The sequence below is a fragment of the Nyctereutes procyonoides genome, unplaced genomic scaffold (genome assembly GCF_905146905.1).
Source record: "Nyctereutes procyonoides isolate TBG_1078 unplaced genomic scaffold, NYPRO_anot_genome, whole genome shotgun sequence".
Lineage (NCBI taxonomy): Eukaryota > Metazoa > Chordata > Mammalia > Carnivora > Canidae > Nyctereutes > Nyctereutes procyonoides.
Window position 1 is genome coordinate 27,923,308 of NW_026575044.1, and position 15,451 is coordinate 27,938,758.

The window sequence follows — 15,451 nt, forward strand, 5'->3', positions numbered from 1 at the left end:
GAGGAGATCTCTAAAAGAGGCCCCTAGCAGTTATGGGTCCCTCTGAAATGAGCAGACAAATGAGAGGGGACCAGGAACTCACCAGAATTCAGCTCTTTCACGAGAGAGGACATGGTGTTAGTGATAGAATCTGCTGCTACTAGTAAGTCATTTCTTAAATTTCTTCTTGAACCTTGAGTGAAGAAGAAATGATCATTTGAAAAAAATCACAGCTTTTCTTATTTTTTCCCCAAATTTTTATGCAATTTACCACTTATATTGATATCCTGAGGAAAGAAAACTTCCAAGACTTCTCCTTTTCAGAAGTGCTTTGCTTCACTTTCTGAAAAAATACCCTGTACTTAGGACAGTGGCCTCTGATGTAAGAAGACAGGGCCATGATGAAGGAGGGGTTCATTATTATACAAATTGGGACAAGTTTGCAAGTGAAAGGGGGTGGCATGATAACAAGACTGGGTGACCTGGCACAAACCGGTAGGGTCCCAGGCAAACTAATATCTCTGGGTACCTTTCTTAGAAAAACTGACACAGATGTAAGGTCTGGTTTTGCCCAGAGAACTGCACCTTGCCAGCTGCTGCTATAGTTTCAGCCATGACCTGGTAGCTGAGCACATGGGAGTTTGATCTCCATCCTCATGGCCTCTGTCTCATCAGAGCTTCCAGAGTTCCCCTACTATTTGAGGTATCTCTGGGGAGTAGGAACCCTAGGCATCAAATGCCCCAGAGCATGGAACAGGGGTGGGGATTCTTGAACCTGCTCAAGACCTGGGCAGAAGATGTATGCCTGGTACTCTGAACTGTAACTTAGACTACACTCCTTCATGGTAGACGAAGCTTACGATGATATTTCAGGCACATGAGGCGTTAGATGGGTATCTGCGGGTTGGCTTGGGTGTGAGGTAGAAATGGAACAGAAGGCTTGGCCCCATAACATCTTTGGGAAAAAGGGTTCAAGATTCCAAACAGCTGACTTACAGATGAACTTAAGTAGCACGAGCTCTTTATGAGCTAGGGGCTGTTGATAGGCCACCACGGTTCATACAGTAATTTCACAGAAAATAAAACTCAGCAAGTAAAATAATAAATACATGTACATTTAAAAAAAATCAAAGGAGTCAGATAAAACAATTATAATTTAAAACTCTATTTGATTAAAAATACTGTAAATTTCAAGATGAGATTTAGAGAAAGGACTTTTTTTTTTCTTTGAAAACTTTTTTAAAAGGTTATTTTGTATAACCTATTTTCTTTTTCAGAGGAAAAAGACCTATTATAGATCTTTCCTTTTCCCTCATAGTGGAGAGTACATCATTCTCTTCCTTTAAAATGAAATATTTTATGTTCCATACAGAATGCATAACAGTGTCTCTTTCCTCACACTCTTTATTAATGTTAAAAATTTTTTAAATCTGTGAGGCAAGAGGTGATATTTGTATTTCTACAGCAATTTGTGAGACTGGGCATCTTTTTATATCTTTGTTGGCAATTTATAATGCTTCTTCTGTCCCTAAACTTCACCTATTTCTGTTTTAGGAATGTCTTTGTTTTAGGAATGTCTTTTTCTCTATATGCTTTATATGTAGCTGAAATTGTGAAACTCGTTTGCCGCATATGCTGGAAGTGTTTTCCCCAGTCTGTTTTTTGTTTTTTGACTTCATTTATTTATTTATTTTTGCCTTAAAACTCGTCATCAAATATATCTCCCTTTTCCTTACAGCTATATGTGAGGACCTAGAAGGATGTTCATGATATATTGTTAACTTACATAAAGTGCAAATTGCATATCAAAATGCAAAGCATTTGGTCTTGTTTGTGTGAAAAAGAAGAGTAGGTGTTTATAAAAACACACATAAACATATGCAATTATGTATAAATAAAAATTTGAGAAAAAATTATATATAAATTAAAAAATGGCTAAAGGCCGTTTGGGAATGAGATTGGTGGGGTGACGGTCTGCAGGCAGATATATATATTTTTGGTCGAACTTTCTGTAAATTCAAAAAGTCATGGCAAGAAAAAGTTTTAAAAGGATTAAAATATTTCCAAATGAATAAGATCACTTGCCTTGAGGACCCTACCCCCATCCTTGGTGCGTGAATGGAAGAGGCAGCAGGTAGGAGAATTCTGTTCTATTTATCACCCTCTGGCATTAACCATGGAGGCTGGACCTCCTGGCCCCTGTTACAGAGGCGATGCTTCAACTCTTAGGGCAGCTGTGAAACGCCCTGCTTGATCACCGCAGGGCTGCATCCCACCTCAGTTGGGGCTGTTTAACCTCAACCCTGAGTTGGCTTTAACATAAAGGGAAGAAGGTAGGAAATAAGATCTTTCAGAATTTGAAAGTGGATTATTACATTTATAGAGTGGCCTGGGCTATCGGTGAAAGGGTTTCCCTTCCCTTAATGAGCAAAGACTCCTACAAAAATGGAGCTGGGCAACAGAAGCTCAAGAAGATGATATGGTCATGTGAGAAAGAGATTAGCCTCGGGAGCTTCTAGAACAGCTCTTGGGCCAGGCTGCCACGAGGACTGTGCTGGCATATCCACACTGTGGCTCTGGCAGCTCGAGCCAACCTACACACCATGGTGTCCTATCAGCCCTGTGGAAGAGCAGAACAACAAAGAGCACCCCCCCACTTACTTTGTGCAAAGGCCTCCTGAACGTCTCCCCCTACCCCGGTGAGGGAGTCCTGGGGCGTGTGGGCCGGGCTGGAGCAGGCCGAGGCGGACCGCACAGGCATGGGGATGGGCCTGCTGATGGTGTGGCTGGGGGACGAGCGAGGAGAGCCTGCCCCCTGGGTCTGGAGAGACAATGCGACCCGTTAATTTGTTTTCCCAAAGCCCCAGTTCGAAGCCAGCAACAGTAACAGTGAGATCTCTCCCCAAGGCCCCCCTCACCCTCCACCCCCTCAGCTGGAGGACATCCTAGGTGATTGAGCCGGTCATCCTAATCCTGAGTTGCAGGAGGTAATTCAGAACTTTATTGTCTATAATCTGGACTTTTGGTTACATGTTGAAAGTTAAGAATATTAGTAGAGCCCTGTTCTGTCATACATGAGATGTGTGCGCCTGTCATGAGGCTACTGTTAAGCTGTGATGATTACAAGATGTGTTTGTTTCCTCCTGAAGGAAGTTCTGCATAGAATAAAAAGACACTTTAGAACAAAGTTTGAAATATAAATTAGGAGACTTTGGGGGACAGATGTGGCTTATATAATTCCTAAAGTTTCGACCTGCCTTGGCATGATCTTTAGAGGCTAATTTATAGGCAGGGTCATGTCATGTAAGAGCGTGCATACTGAGTCTCAAATGAAGAATCAAATGAGGTATAAATGGCTTTATCCCCATTTTTTTGGTAAAAGTTCATTTTGTGTAATTGCTCTGAGTCAGGGATTCAAATATGGAAGACAAAAAAAAGAACTCTTGGTTTCTAATTTTTGGCTACTGTTTCTTGCAGGAAATGTCCTTCTTGTTGTGACAAAGCAGTCATTTTAGCAGTAAGAACAGTGGGATTTAAAAGTGAGTAAGGAAAAAAAGTAGAAAGCAACTAAAAGCCATTTACTACATATAGTCCTCGGCATGAAACCATTCACACCTTGAATTTCACAGCTCTGTCTCTAGGATGAGTTTCTTGGAAACAGTTTCTGGGTTATAATGATTAGTTTACAAAGGAAGTCAGTCGGAGTAAAAAAATGCAAGTCCACCCTCCAGTGCATACTCAAAGATTGGGTGTTCACATAAACTCCATTCCAGTTTGTTGGGTCTGGCCAGGGAAAGAGAGGACTCTTCCATAGCAAGGCCCAGAGAGATTTAGCATCAACCCATTCAGACCCAGGGACGTGCACCACGGGAGAAGTGCTCTGGAATATTCGATTTGGACTGTGGTGTGGGGTCAGCTGCTTGCAGTTAAAACACACAACATAACTCCTGTAAAATGCCATGCTGTTAGCTTTCTGGGGCTCAGGATCACACATAAAAAGTCAAATCTTATAAATTGAGAAAAATCTAGACTAAAAATGAAGCAAAACAGAACAGAGCAGAGCAAAGAACTCATGTGGGCTGGGGATGCCACTCTTTCACTCTCAACAGTACCTTAAACGGTCTGTCCGGGCCCAGGGAAGAGAAGTGTGCCTGCTTGCATGATGCTTTGCAGCCCGTTGGCCCAGCCTGCTCAAGGACGGGTCTGGTTCCCCCCAGCAGACTTTGGCAGCTTGGTCTCATTAACCACGAAACCTCTGCTTTCTGAGCTACCATGGTATCCCCCTGCTCCCCTTGCCAGTAAGAAATGACTTCACCTTTGCATCATGCTTTGCCATGTAGTAGGGTTTTCATGGGCACCCCCACTGATTTGATTTCTCTCCATGACCTACTGAAGAGGCATCTAAATGTGCAGTTGTGAGTCCAAATGCTCAGAGAGGTGAAAAGGATTGCTCTGGAGTTGGAGCGGGAGAGCCTGGGATGCTGGGGGGGGGGGTGCCTCAAAGGAGTTCTGCAGCCCTGAGGGCTGCCTCCCCCTGGCAACCCATCCTGTGCACATTCTCCAGGCAGGACCATCAGCAGGGCTCCTTGCCCTTTCTTACCTGTCCTCTTTACCCAGGACCAGTTTCATAGCAGGGAGGAGGGATTGGGATGGGAAATGGACAGAGGGGTTGAAAGAAGGAGGCTCCTCTTGGCTACACAGCTAGGTTACCCCTTCAACTCTGGGCACCTCTTCTGGGGTAGGGAGTTCATGATAATCCTACAACTCCACTTTTCTATGTAATTTACAGTGGACAAAGCACTTCTACATAGACTGTTTGGTTTCGTTCTTGTTATTGATGCTAAGAATGATAGTCACTTATATTTGAATAGCAATTTGCAGTCTCTAAGGCACTTTAACCCCAACTATTTCACTTAATCCTCCTAGCAACAGTATCAGGTCTTATATTCCCATTTTCCAGCTTAGCAAACTGAGGCTCAGAGGTGTAAGTGAGTTTCCCAAGGCCTCTGAGCTAGAGAATAGCAGAGATAAACTGGATCTTTAGTCTCACGTCTACAAGCCCAGGGCTTTCCCACAGCACCACAGCCACTTCTGAGGTTGAAGCAGTGACCACCTACCACAGGCTTCGCTACGGGAGAAGGGTTTAGCAGCCTGAGAAGGCGGAGGGCCTGGACCCACCCGCCAGTGGTGCTGGAGTAGTTGCGTAGGGCTTCCGGTTGGACAGGAAAATACCTTTCCGTTGCTGGGTCTCGGGGCACAGTGTAAGTGCGCCAGTGGAGCAAGAGCCCGTGGTCAGTACAGAAGTACAGGTGCAAATCCCTTATATGCAAGCTTGAAATCCAAAAAGCAGCAGAGGTGATTTCATAACTGATGTGAGGCTGTACCATATATGGTATCTGCACTGTACTGCCTTTCTAAAACCTGAGAGATTCGAAGTCCTGGGACATGGACATATCAGGAACCAGTGATTTCAGATGTGGGGCTGCAGGTCTGTGTTTCAGTATCTTAATGGTTATCCTGGGGCTGCATCACATAGCTGCTCCGTTGCACCTGTTCCATCCAGGTGTCCAGTACAGGGTGCTCGGGGGCTGCCCCCTCCCCTTTGGGCACTAACCTGGCCCTTCTAAGCTTCCTGTCTGTCATCTCCTACCTCTGGCAACACTCTTCCCTTCTCCTTATGCCCTGAGCTCTCTTGCTAACTGTGTTTGAGACATTTCCAGTCCTCTCTCTGCTCAATAATGCTTGGTCTCCAAAGTCAACTTTCCCTACTTCTTTCTGCCTGCTTCCTTTCTTCAAAACTCCCATTAGTGGTTCTGTGTTAAGAGAAAAATAATTGACTATAGTTATGTGTTAAGGGAAAAACAGTGGACTGAATCTAAATTACACCAATGTGCGAATGACTGATAGTCAACATCTCCTAAATGAATCTCTAATTGGTGCAATTTCAAGCAGTCTGGTTATGTGAAGAACTTAAGTGGAGATTCTGTGCTGGAGACAAGATTCAGTGGCATCTTCCCTGCAACTCCCATCTCCCAAGGCATGTCCAGACCCGGGGGTGGGGGGAAGACCCTGGCTCCCTGGGTGAACATGTCTCTTTGTCCAGACCTTGTCCAGTTTGATGCATGGTACCTTCCAGGGACCTGCTCCTGGGAATGCCATCTCTGGCCTTCCTTTCTGTACTTTCTGTAGGGTCACTAGGAAAGGGCAATTGCCTCTTGGCATTGGGGCAGATCAGTGGAGATATCACTGAGTGTCATTTTCAGGTCAGGTAGTGACCGCTGTAGAGTGGTGGCCTCTTGGCCTGGCTATGAAGTATGGCTATCTGCTAACAACTTTCAAGGAGCTAGAGGGAGGAGTAATCTCTGTGAACATCCTTTCCTGGAAATTACTTGATGATTAATGGAGAGAAGACTTAAGGGACAATGGTCGATGCAGATCAATATATAGATCTAAAATTCCTGAGAGGAGAGTTGATTTATGGAAAAAGGAAAACATACATCATACTTGGCAAATTTAAAATAGCTCACTTCCTAGTGAATAAATGAAAAATTCATTTCTGCACTCCATCCTCTGAGTCCACTCAACCCGCTGTTGTATCAATTTTTAAGAAGTCTGACAAGATCCATACATTTTCTGATTTTTTCCAGGAAGTATTTTGGTTTCTACTCAGCACCAGAAAGGAGGGAGGCTTCAGGGAAAGGACCAAACGTGTAATTGCTGCTGGAGATGCGGCTGAGCAGATGACCAGGATATGAGAGTGCACCCACCTCCCCCCCTGAAAAGTCTGCCTCTCAGGTTTGCCTGGGAACACAGCCCAGTCTGCCTGGTTTTTCTTAGCAGCCTCAGAAGGTACAGTAAAGCAGTGTTTAGCCACATGCAACCCTCTTTTCATCCTTTCTTCCAATATACATTCACTGACTATCATCATGGGGTTGCTGTGTCCATAGTGCTTTGGGGATACAGATGAGGTAACTAATTCTGACAGGTCAGGCAGGAGGCAGCACTTGACTTCGGTCTTAATAGTGGAGATTTCTGGGCAGAAGAGAGGATGTATCGCAAGGAGAGAAGAACATTCCAGGCCTCAGAGTGTCATGAGCAAGGGAAGGGAAGAGTGAGGGGTATCGCAGATGCGGCGAAGAGGCCAGGACGGTGAATGCACCAGGAACATTGCAGGGAATGGAGGGGACTGAGGCTAGTGAGGTGGCGGTGCCAGGTTTGGGCATCTCTGATGTCATGAAAGGGGCTAGATTTGAACTAGATGGTCATCTGCTAAGGTTAGAGAAATAATTTTTAAGTTGAGAAATAATTGTTACTTTCCTAGAATTTACTGATGAATCCCTATTTAAAATTTTTTTTTATTTATTTACTCACAAGGGACACACAGAGAGAGGCAGAGACATAAGCAGAGGGAGAAGCAGGCTCCCTGCGGGGAGCCTGGTACAGGACTTGATCCCAGGACCCTGGCAAGACTCTCACCCACTGAGCCACCCAGGGATCCCTGAATCCCTAATTTTAAAAAAGGTTGTGAGAGAGAGCAGGAGAGGCTGAGAGGGTATGTTTTGAATGGTAGATGTCATCCTAATATCACAGTTGATTATTTATGCTGTGAATTCCACCCCACCATCCCATGCCACTTTTGATTGTGTCACCACTCCACAGGGTCCCCACCTGGGAAAATGAGCAAGGGAAATACAGGAAGGTGAACTGCTCATATTCCAAACAATGTGTTTGGGAAAAATAGGAGCCTAAACAACCAGGACTTCCTGAGTTAGCTGGGCTCCAGTTGTAAAGAGAAGAGAATGGGGCCAGGAGGTGCAATCTGAAATGCTTCCTTCTCTGACTGAGACGCTTAGTTAACGGGAAGGAGGAGAAATGAATGTGTGTGTGTGTGTGTGTGTGTGTGTGTGTAAAATATGGATCAAGTCAGAAAAGTTTACGTATTCTCAGATGTGTATACATATATACATAATTTTATACTAATATCTGACATGCACATAGTATTTCAAAAAGTGCTTTCACATCCATTACCTTTGAAAATCTACGCAACAGTCCTGTGAGCCATGTATTATCAGTATGTTTGAAATAAATTACCAAGAAGTTAATGGACTTACTTAAGATCTTACAGGTGTGAGCAAAGAGTGGGAACCCCTATAATCAGGTCTAACACCACTGATCTCTACAAGAAATTTTATTGAGACCTTACGTTCTGAACTCAAAGTCAGGATATCTGGTTTTAGATTGGGACGTGATATTTGGAACTGGAAGTCTACCAGAAACTCTGAAACATACTGTCATTGCAATTATCCCCCAGCTGCCTTCATTATTAAACTTTTTATGAGTGTTCTTTTTATGGTTCCTTCAATAAATCTTAAAAATACGCAAAGAAGAAAGAGGGTAGGATAATTTGGATGCAAGTTTTGTAAAAAAAAATTTATTGCTTATGATACCATAATCATCATATTATATTACAGGCACTATTTTTTTTTAAATTCATGTTCTCTCCTCAAGGGGAATAAATTCATGCATTACCTCTAACAAGAAACAGTATAAGTAGGAATTATATATACCAGTATAATAAAATACATTGAACCACACAGACTTATGATAAAGCAAGTAGAGGTTATTAAATCAAGCACAATTTGTTGTGCGCAGTGTCTTAAATTTGATTTTACAAAGAGAATGTCCCCAAAGGGGTAAGGCTCATAAATAAAAACAGAATTTAGAAGCAGATGCCAGACTAAAACCTCTAAATTCTCTCCTTAGATCATGTTATACCAAAGGAAGTTTATATATTTGGACGGCATATGTTCATTTCCTTGTAGAACTGCCTGTTCAGGATTGGGACATAGCGTTCTGTCTTTAATTTTGACTGAAGGTCAGTATTATAATCAGCCACTTGACATTTGCTGCTGCATTTGTCTGTTTTATTATTTAGCGCTCCTTCTCTAAAGCTCTGAGTGAAGACTTCCTTTTTATATTTTATGCCAACAGAAATTTTGATCCCCTGAGAACTGGCATTTTTGTTCTGATAAAACCACCAATTATATGTTTCTTTTCTTTTCTTTTTTTTTTTTTTTTGCCTCCTTGCCAAAAAGCTAAGAGGAACACCCTTGTCCCTTATGATTAGCATATTTGCATTTTCTGTTTTGCAGTTTCTGATTTTTCTAGATTTATTTTATAAAGTCACTGTTGACATCTCTAGTTGTAAGCTACCTTGGGTCCTTTTCGAGAAGAGACTTGAGTATACATCTATCTGGGTGTTGCCAGTAAGGGGCCCTTTAGAATCTCTGCAGCACTACTCAACCGAGGGCTGCCGTGCAGAGATGCAGAGCCTTGGAGGGCTCCGTTGAAGGAGCTGGAAGGAAAGGAGGCAGTAATACTCTATGGGTGCTGCCATGCTTTGTGAACCTCCTGGTCCACTGAGCTTTTCCAGAACGGGTGGCCTGGGAAGAGGCAGGAAAGGGGTCCATGAAGGAAATGGCTCAAGCAAGGCTGGCTGACTCTAGGATGATTGCCCTATCTCTCTACTAGGTGGAAGAGGTTATAGTTGAGCCTTTTTTCCTTTTTCTGTGCACATGCTAAGTCAGAGACAGGAAAGAAAAGAGGCTGTTTGCAAAGAGAAGCAGCACAGCAAGGCATTTTTCTCTACCATGATCTAAGTATGTTGGAAGTACAATAGCAATACTCCGTGTGTGCCTTTATGGGCAATTATACAGGCTATACGTGTGCGTCCTTCACCCGGGGGGACTGTCTCTCATTCAAATTTGACTTTAGTAAAGTAATTTTTTTCACAAAATACAAAATAGTGTAATACATTGTCTTTATTGTCTGACATTACAGATTAGTTTTACACTTTCCTTTTTTACAGACCATGGGAATGAAGGGTAAAATGTGTCCAGCATTTTGCAAACATTCTTTGTTACACACAAACACACACAATGAATAATAGGAAAGAGAATACAGAAGAATAAAAGGTACGTTCAAATCGGACAGGCTGTGGTGCTAATCAATCCATGGAAATAATGTGAAACTTCCTGGTAATACTAGCAAGTGGGATATATTGTCATACACAGCTTGGTACATGCACTTGAAATGAAAGCTGCTGTTTTCTATTTTGTTATTGTTATTTTTTGAGTATGCTACTCTCCCTGCTGGCTCTGAACCTGACCACAGGGTCAGCTGTAGGGTTCCAGTTTAGACTAGAGTAAGAGAGTCACAATGTTCCTGCCTCCAGAGAAGATGTACGTAAGAGCCTTGTGAACTCCCAGAGCAGAAAGGTTCTTGGTGATGATAGAAAGGCTGAAAGTTACCTATTTAGAGATTATTATGAACCAATGGTAGGGATTCTGCTTGCAAGAACTAAACAACGGGAAGTGAGCAGTTGCTGAGTACAGTGTTTGTCTTTGAACACATTTTGGTGATGGGGAGGCAGGGGGACAGAGCTCAATAATTATGCAATGGAAAGAGATACAATTGGGAAACTTTTATACAAAGAGGTCCCATGCCTTTCCAGTAAAATGGAAACTGAACTAAATGGTCACAGCATGAGAGGATGTAGAGGTTAGCTGGAGTGCTGTGGGTTTTTCCTAGTGTAACTTTAGTGGCTGTGGTGGGTGTCTCTCTATTAGGAAAAGGGTCTGATCAACAACTCAGAAAAACATGAGACTGGTTTGAAACTTAGATCACTGGAGATCTACAAACTTTCCAACAAATGACAATTTTTTCCCTCTTCTAAAAGATATAATAGCTCTCGTTTTGATGCTGACAGTAGTAATAGTTATAAAAAATGCTAAATTTTATATGTGTCCATTCAAGCACTACATTGAAAAGGAAGCAAATTAGTATGATTTTTTTCTCTTTCCAAACTGAAGCATGAACATACATTAGAGGCAAAAGCAATGAGAAAAACAGCAGGATGGCAGGCCCCTCCACAGTTAGTTAAGACCTGCAGTAGGGAACATAACTTACTCCCTGCTTCAGTTCTTCTTCCTACAGAAAGATTGAATCAATAATAGTTAGATTACCCAGGGTTCCAGTAAGAGCATGTATACAGTGTGAGGGAATGCAAGGTGGGGGAAACATCAACATGGCTTTGATGGTAGCCTCTCCCACCACAGTGACTTTGAGTTCCACGGCTATTTAGGTGTTTCAGAAAGACCATCTCTTTTCTCCGTATGTCCATCCATCTTTCAACATGGTCTATCCCTCTCTCCTGGTGTTTGTACACCCTGATATAATAATAGACTGTGTTTGTTTGGCTAGGTGGATGCCAAGATGGTGGGTAGTAAATAGACCTCTATCCCATCACTATGGTGACAGAAGCTATAGGAATGTAAGCAGGGTGCTGTTTTCAAGGTTTCCTGTCATTCAGTGAAGGGAAAGATGAGATCAACCCTCTTCATTTGGCATATTTGAAAAGGAAAGCAGAAAGAGCTTTTTTGATCGTAAAATGAGATAATAGGGCAGACACAGTAAGAAGTTATTAGTTATCTAGTCTTGTCTTAATACATATAGTACAAAAAAAAAAAAACCCTGAGTTCTACCCTTCACTTGTCTAATACACTGAAAAAGAGATTTTGTTTTGTGGCGATAAAGCATTCCCAACACTGATGGCAGGAAAAGTTGACAAAGAAAAAAAAAAAGAGCAGAGAAAACAAAAGGAAGAAGTGTAACAGTTATATCTGTGCCAGGACACAATAGGTTTCAAAAAGTATTTGCTAAATAAATAAAATACAGGAAGGAAAGAAGAGGAAAGAGAGAAAGAAAGAAAAGAAAAAAGAAGAGGAAAGAAAAGGAAAGAAAGAAAAAGAGGAAGGGAGAAACAGTAAATGATGATGTGTCAGGGATGTGGGGGACCCAAAGGCTGAAGGCATGGACATCTGTCTCACAGGTGAGCTGCCCCAGGGACTTGGCCTTCCTCACACTTCAGAAGTTTCATTTCCTGCCCTTGGTGTGTCCCAGTTCCAATCCACAGAGGTTTCTGCTTGTCTATGTCAGGCAGGACAACCACATAGCACCGACACCCCTACTGGGCCAACTGTGGCCAATGGGCCATCACCAGTCTACTTGTGACTCGAAATGAGTATACTGAAGAAGGAAATAGGGATTTATGAAAGGAAGAAAGCTACTTCCTGGTGATAATAACATCATAGCACTCTGCAGAGGCCTTCTCTAGGTCATTGTAGTAAACACTCTACCTGCAGAGAGCAAATTCTGATTTACAGTTTGCATTTGAGACTCATTGAGGTGATGTGACTTGCTGGTAAAGCCACACAGATGAGATAAAGTATTTCATTGAAATTAAGTTACTCTTCTTAATAAAACTATAGTCACCCAAATGATTTCATGGCTATATCTTATTTTCTGAATTGGACATTAGCTTCTGTTCATTTTATTCAGAATTACTGAAGCTATTAAATGTAAAATATTCCTAAATAAATCCAGTTTAATTATTTTCAAGGACACAGGAACTTGAAATAAGCCAAGAAGTTGTCCTTTGAAGGTCCTCAGTGGTCTGGTTCCAGGAAATGGATAAGAATGAGCTTTGTAATTGACTGCTAGTATTTGATGTATCTAAGAAACGATCCTATATGTGAGATGGAAGCCATATTTTGCGGTTAATCACATATAGTAATTGGAATACCATTGCACATTATGTGTGAAAGATTTTTACAAATGCCGTAGTCCGAGGTCTAGGAAATATTTATTATTTGAACGTCTTACCTTTAGTAGCTTCATGAGACCTTCTAACTGGACCATTAGCTCTCTCCGGCTCTCCTGGAGAGCAGACATTCTCTGTTCCAGCTCATCCTTGCGCTGTCTAAGAAAGAAGCAGTTGTCATCAGAACAATGTTCAACCTACTGAGCTGATTGCATTTCCCAGTCTTGTGGCACTAGTGGGCCACCAGAAAAAGGGCATCTCTGGATCTCTGATGTGGTTTCCAGGCAGGGAAACATTGTCGAATGAACATGGGGTGTACATTTGTTTGTTAGAAGTCATACTAAAATAGAATTAAAATCCTATTGCATATTGCTGCCCCTTGCCATTGGGCTCCCTGAGACAACAAACAAAAACCAAACTGTCATTGAAAAAGGTCAATCCCATAGATCCTCCAAACCCAAGGACCCTTTTGTAAATCTCAGAGGAAACACTGATTACCTTAGTAATTGGAAATTGGATTTTAAAAGTTTATTTTTCATTTCTTCCATTCTTAGTATGCAATGTGGTGACTTTCAGAGGTGACATATTCGTACTACAGAGTTTTTATAGTCAATTTAAGTTTTCTGATTTGGATTTGACTTTATATATAAAGTGAAGTGAGAATAAAGGAGTTCCTACACAGTTGTTCTAACTGGAAATAACCTATAAGATTTGTGTTTGTTTTTTTTTTTTAAAGAATTTTTTTTTTATTTTATTTTTTAATTAATTAATTAATTTATTTACGATAGTCACAGAGAGAGAGAGAGAGAGGCAGAGACACAGGCAGAGGGAGAAACAGGCTCGATGCACCGGGAGCCCGACGTGGGATTCGATCCCCGGTCTCCAGGATCGCGCCCTGGGCCAAAGGCAGGCGCTAAACCACTGGGCCACCCAGGGATCCCAGATTTGTGTTTGTTTAATTTTGTTTCTTTTGCAGAACTTCTATTAAATTGTCAACAGGAATGGAAACCACAAAGGACAATCTCTACTCTATCATTTATATTGACATGAAGATGTACCAAAAATACCTTTAAAAGAGAGGAAAGAAATGAAATCATATGGGGAAGAATATTAATGGTTCACATTTCTGATGTCTCTGTATACTTTTCAAGTCAATTTCAAATCTATTATTTCATGATAACTAGTGAATAATACATATGCAATTTTTTCCCTTGCCCCAAAGGCTTCTGTCTGAGTTTGAGATACTGTAACTTATATTTTTAAAATGTGTAGATTCTTTAGCCATAGGTTAACATATGAATGGATATGCCTAGTCTCAATGGTATTGGTACAATATTAAGTGGAGCTATAGCATAGACTCAAATGAAAAACTGACAATATAAAAATGGCACAATGACGTAGGTCAATGACTCATCTGATTGAAGGATACTTTGTGGGAGGACAGGTTACAGATATTAAGGAAACATTTCTAATTTGCTTTGATATGGGCTTTCTCTAATGATTTATGAATTTAAAATTTATAAATACATCTCAACCCTTTTTGAATATATTTGTATTTTTGGCCTTCATTGCCACCTAAGGGTTGCTCCCAGAGCATTTATTTCGTCCTTTGATTTTCTGTACAATCGCCTCTGTCCTGAATCCCGAAGGACAAAGAACATCATGATTTTATAGACTTTAATGGTATCTTATTTTAGTCTTTTTCTTCTAGGGCTGCAACATCCTAATTTTGAAAGACTTGCTCCATTCAAAAATGTCCTTCAATGACAAATCCACTAGCTGTTTTATCTTTGACCTTGTCTGCACATCGTGTTCCAAATATACGCACGATAGGACTTGGTAGAAGGATAGATACTGCTCTGTATTTCCAGTAATGTATTTCTAGTTCTCTTCTAGATACTGCTCTGTAATTTTTGGGTTTCTGGTCATAGGAGCACTTTGTGAAGAGGGCTGAAGTAAAATTCTAATACTGTAGGTAAGAAATATTAAGAAAGGCATCTAAAAACTATGAGAGAAAGTTAAACTGGTATTAATTTGGAATTAATCAACATTAAAAAAAGTTGTTCATACTTTTTTCTTAGTAGTAATCTTTCAAAACACAACATCTACCCTTTCATGCATTTGATTAAATTCAATTTTTTAAAAAATTCACTTAATAATGTCTTTATTTCATCTTCTCTGTAAGTATTCATTTAATCTTCTCTATAAGTGGCTACCAGATGTGGGGCTGATTAACAAATTTGTGGTATAGCTTCCATGGTTCCAAGTAGGAACAGGAAAATAAAGACTAAGTAGTGATTTTATTTTTATGGAACTTAATGTAATATAGCTCTAAAGGAATGCCTTTTATTCTGAGAATATGCCTGATTATTTGTAATTTTGCATGTGTGTTAAAACCTACTTTCTCTTGGGGTGCCTGGGTGGCACAGTCAATTAAGTGTCTGACCCTTGGTTTCAACTTGGGTCATGATCTCAAGGTCCTGGAACCCAGCCCCATGTGGGCCTCTGAGCTCAGCATGGGGTCTGTCTGAGATTCTCTCTCTCTCTCTGTCCCCTTTGCCTCTCCCACTTATGCTGTGTCTCTTTTAAAATCTTAAAACAGGGGGAGGGGCAAGATGGCGGAAGAGCAGGGTCCCCAAATCACCTGTCCCCACCAAATTACCTAGATAACCTTCAAACCATCCTGAAAATCTACGAATTCGGCCTGAGATGTAAAGAGAGACCAGCTGGAATGCTACAGTGAGAAGAGTCCGCGCTTCTATCAAGGTAGGAAGACGGGGAAAAAGAGATAAAGGAACAAAAGGCCTCCGA

The 15,451-nt window shown here is 41.4% G+C and overlaps 1 protein-coding gene across 22 annotated transcripts in view; it reads right to left on the minus strand.

Moving 5' to 3' along the window:
- The window catches only part of DTNA (dystrobrevin alpha), a 354,043-nt gene that overhangs the window by 12,942 nt on the left and 325,650 nt on the right, over window positions 1-15,451 (minus strand). For 14 of the 22 annotated variants that reach the window (XM_055323947.1, XM_055323949.1, XM_055323948.1 and 11 more), the window contains 4 exons: window positions 12,703-12,799; window positions 10,948-10,968; window positions 2,641-2,800; window positions 83-172 (listed from right to left, as the gene is read on the minus strand). In XM_055323947.1, coding sequence (XP_055179922.1) covers window positions 83-172; window positions 2,641-2,800; window positions 10,948-10,968; window positions 12,703-12,799 — 368 coding nt within the window. Of the gene's footprint in view, window positions 1-82; window positions 173-2,640; window positions 2,801-9,785; window positions 10,969-12,702; window positions 12,800-15,451 lie in introns of those variants that run through there. The other 8 variants (XM_055323963.1, XM_055323951.1, XM_055323968.1 and 5 more) reach the window with 2 other exon arrangements.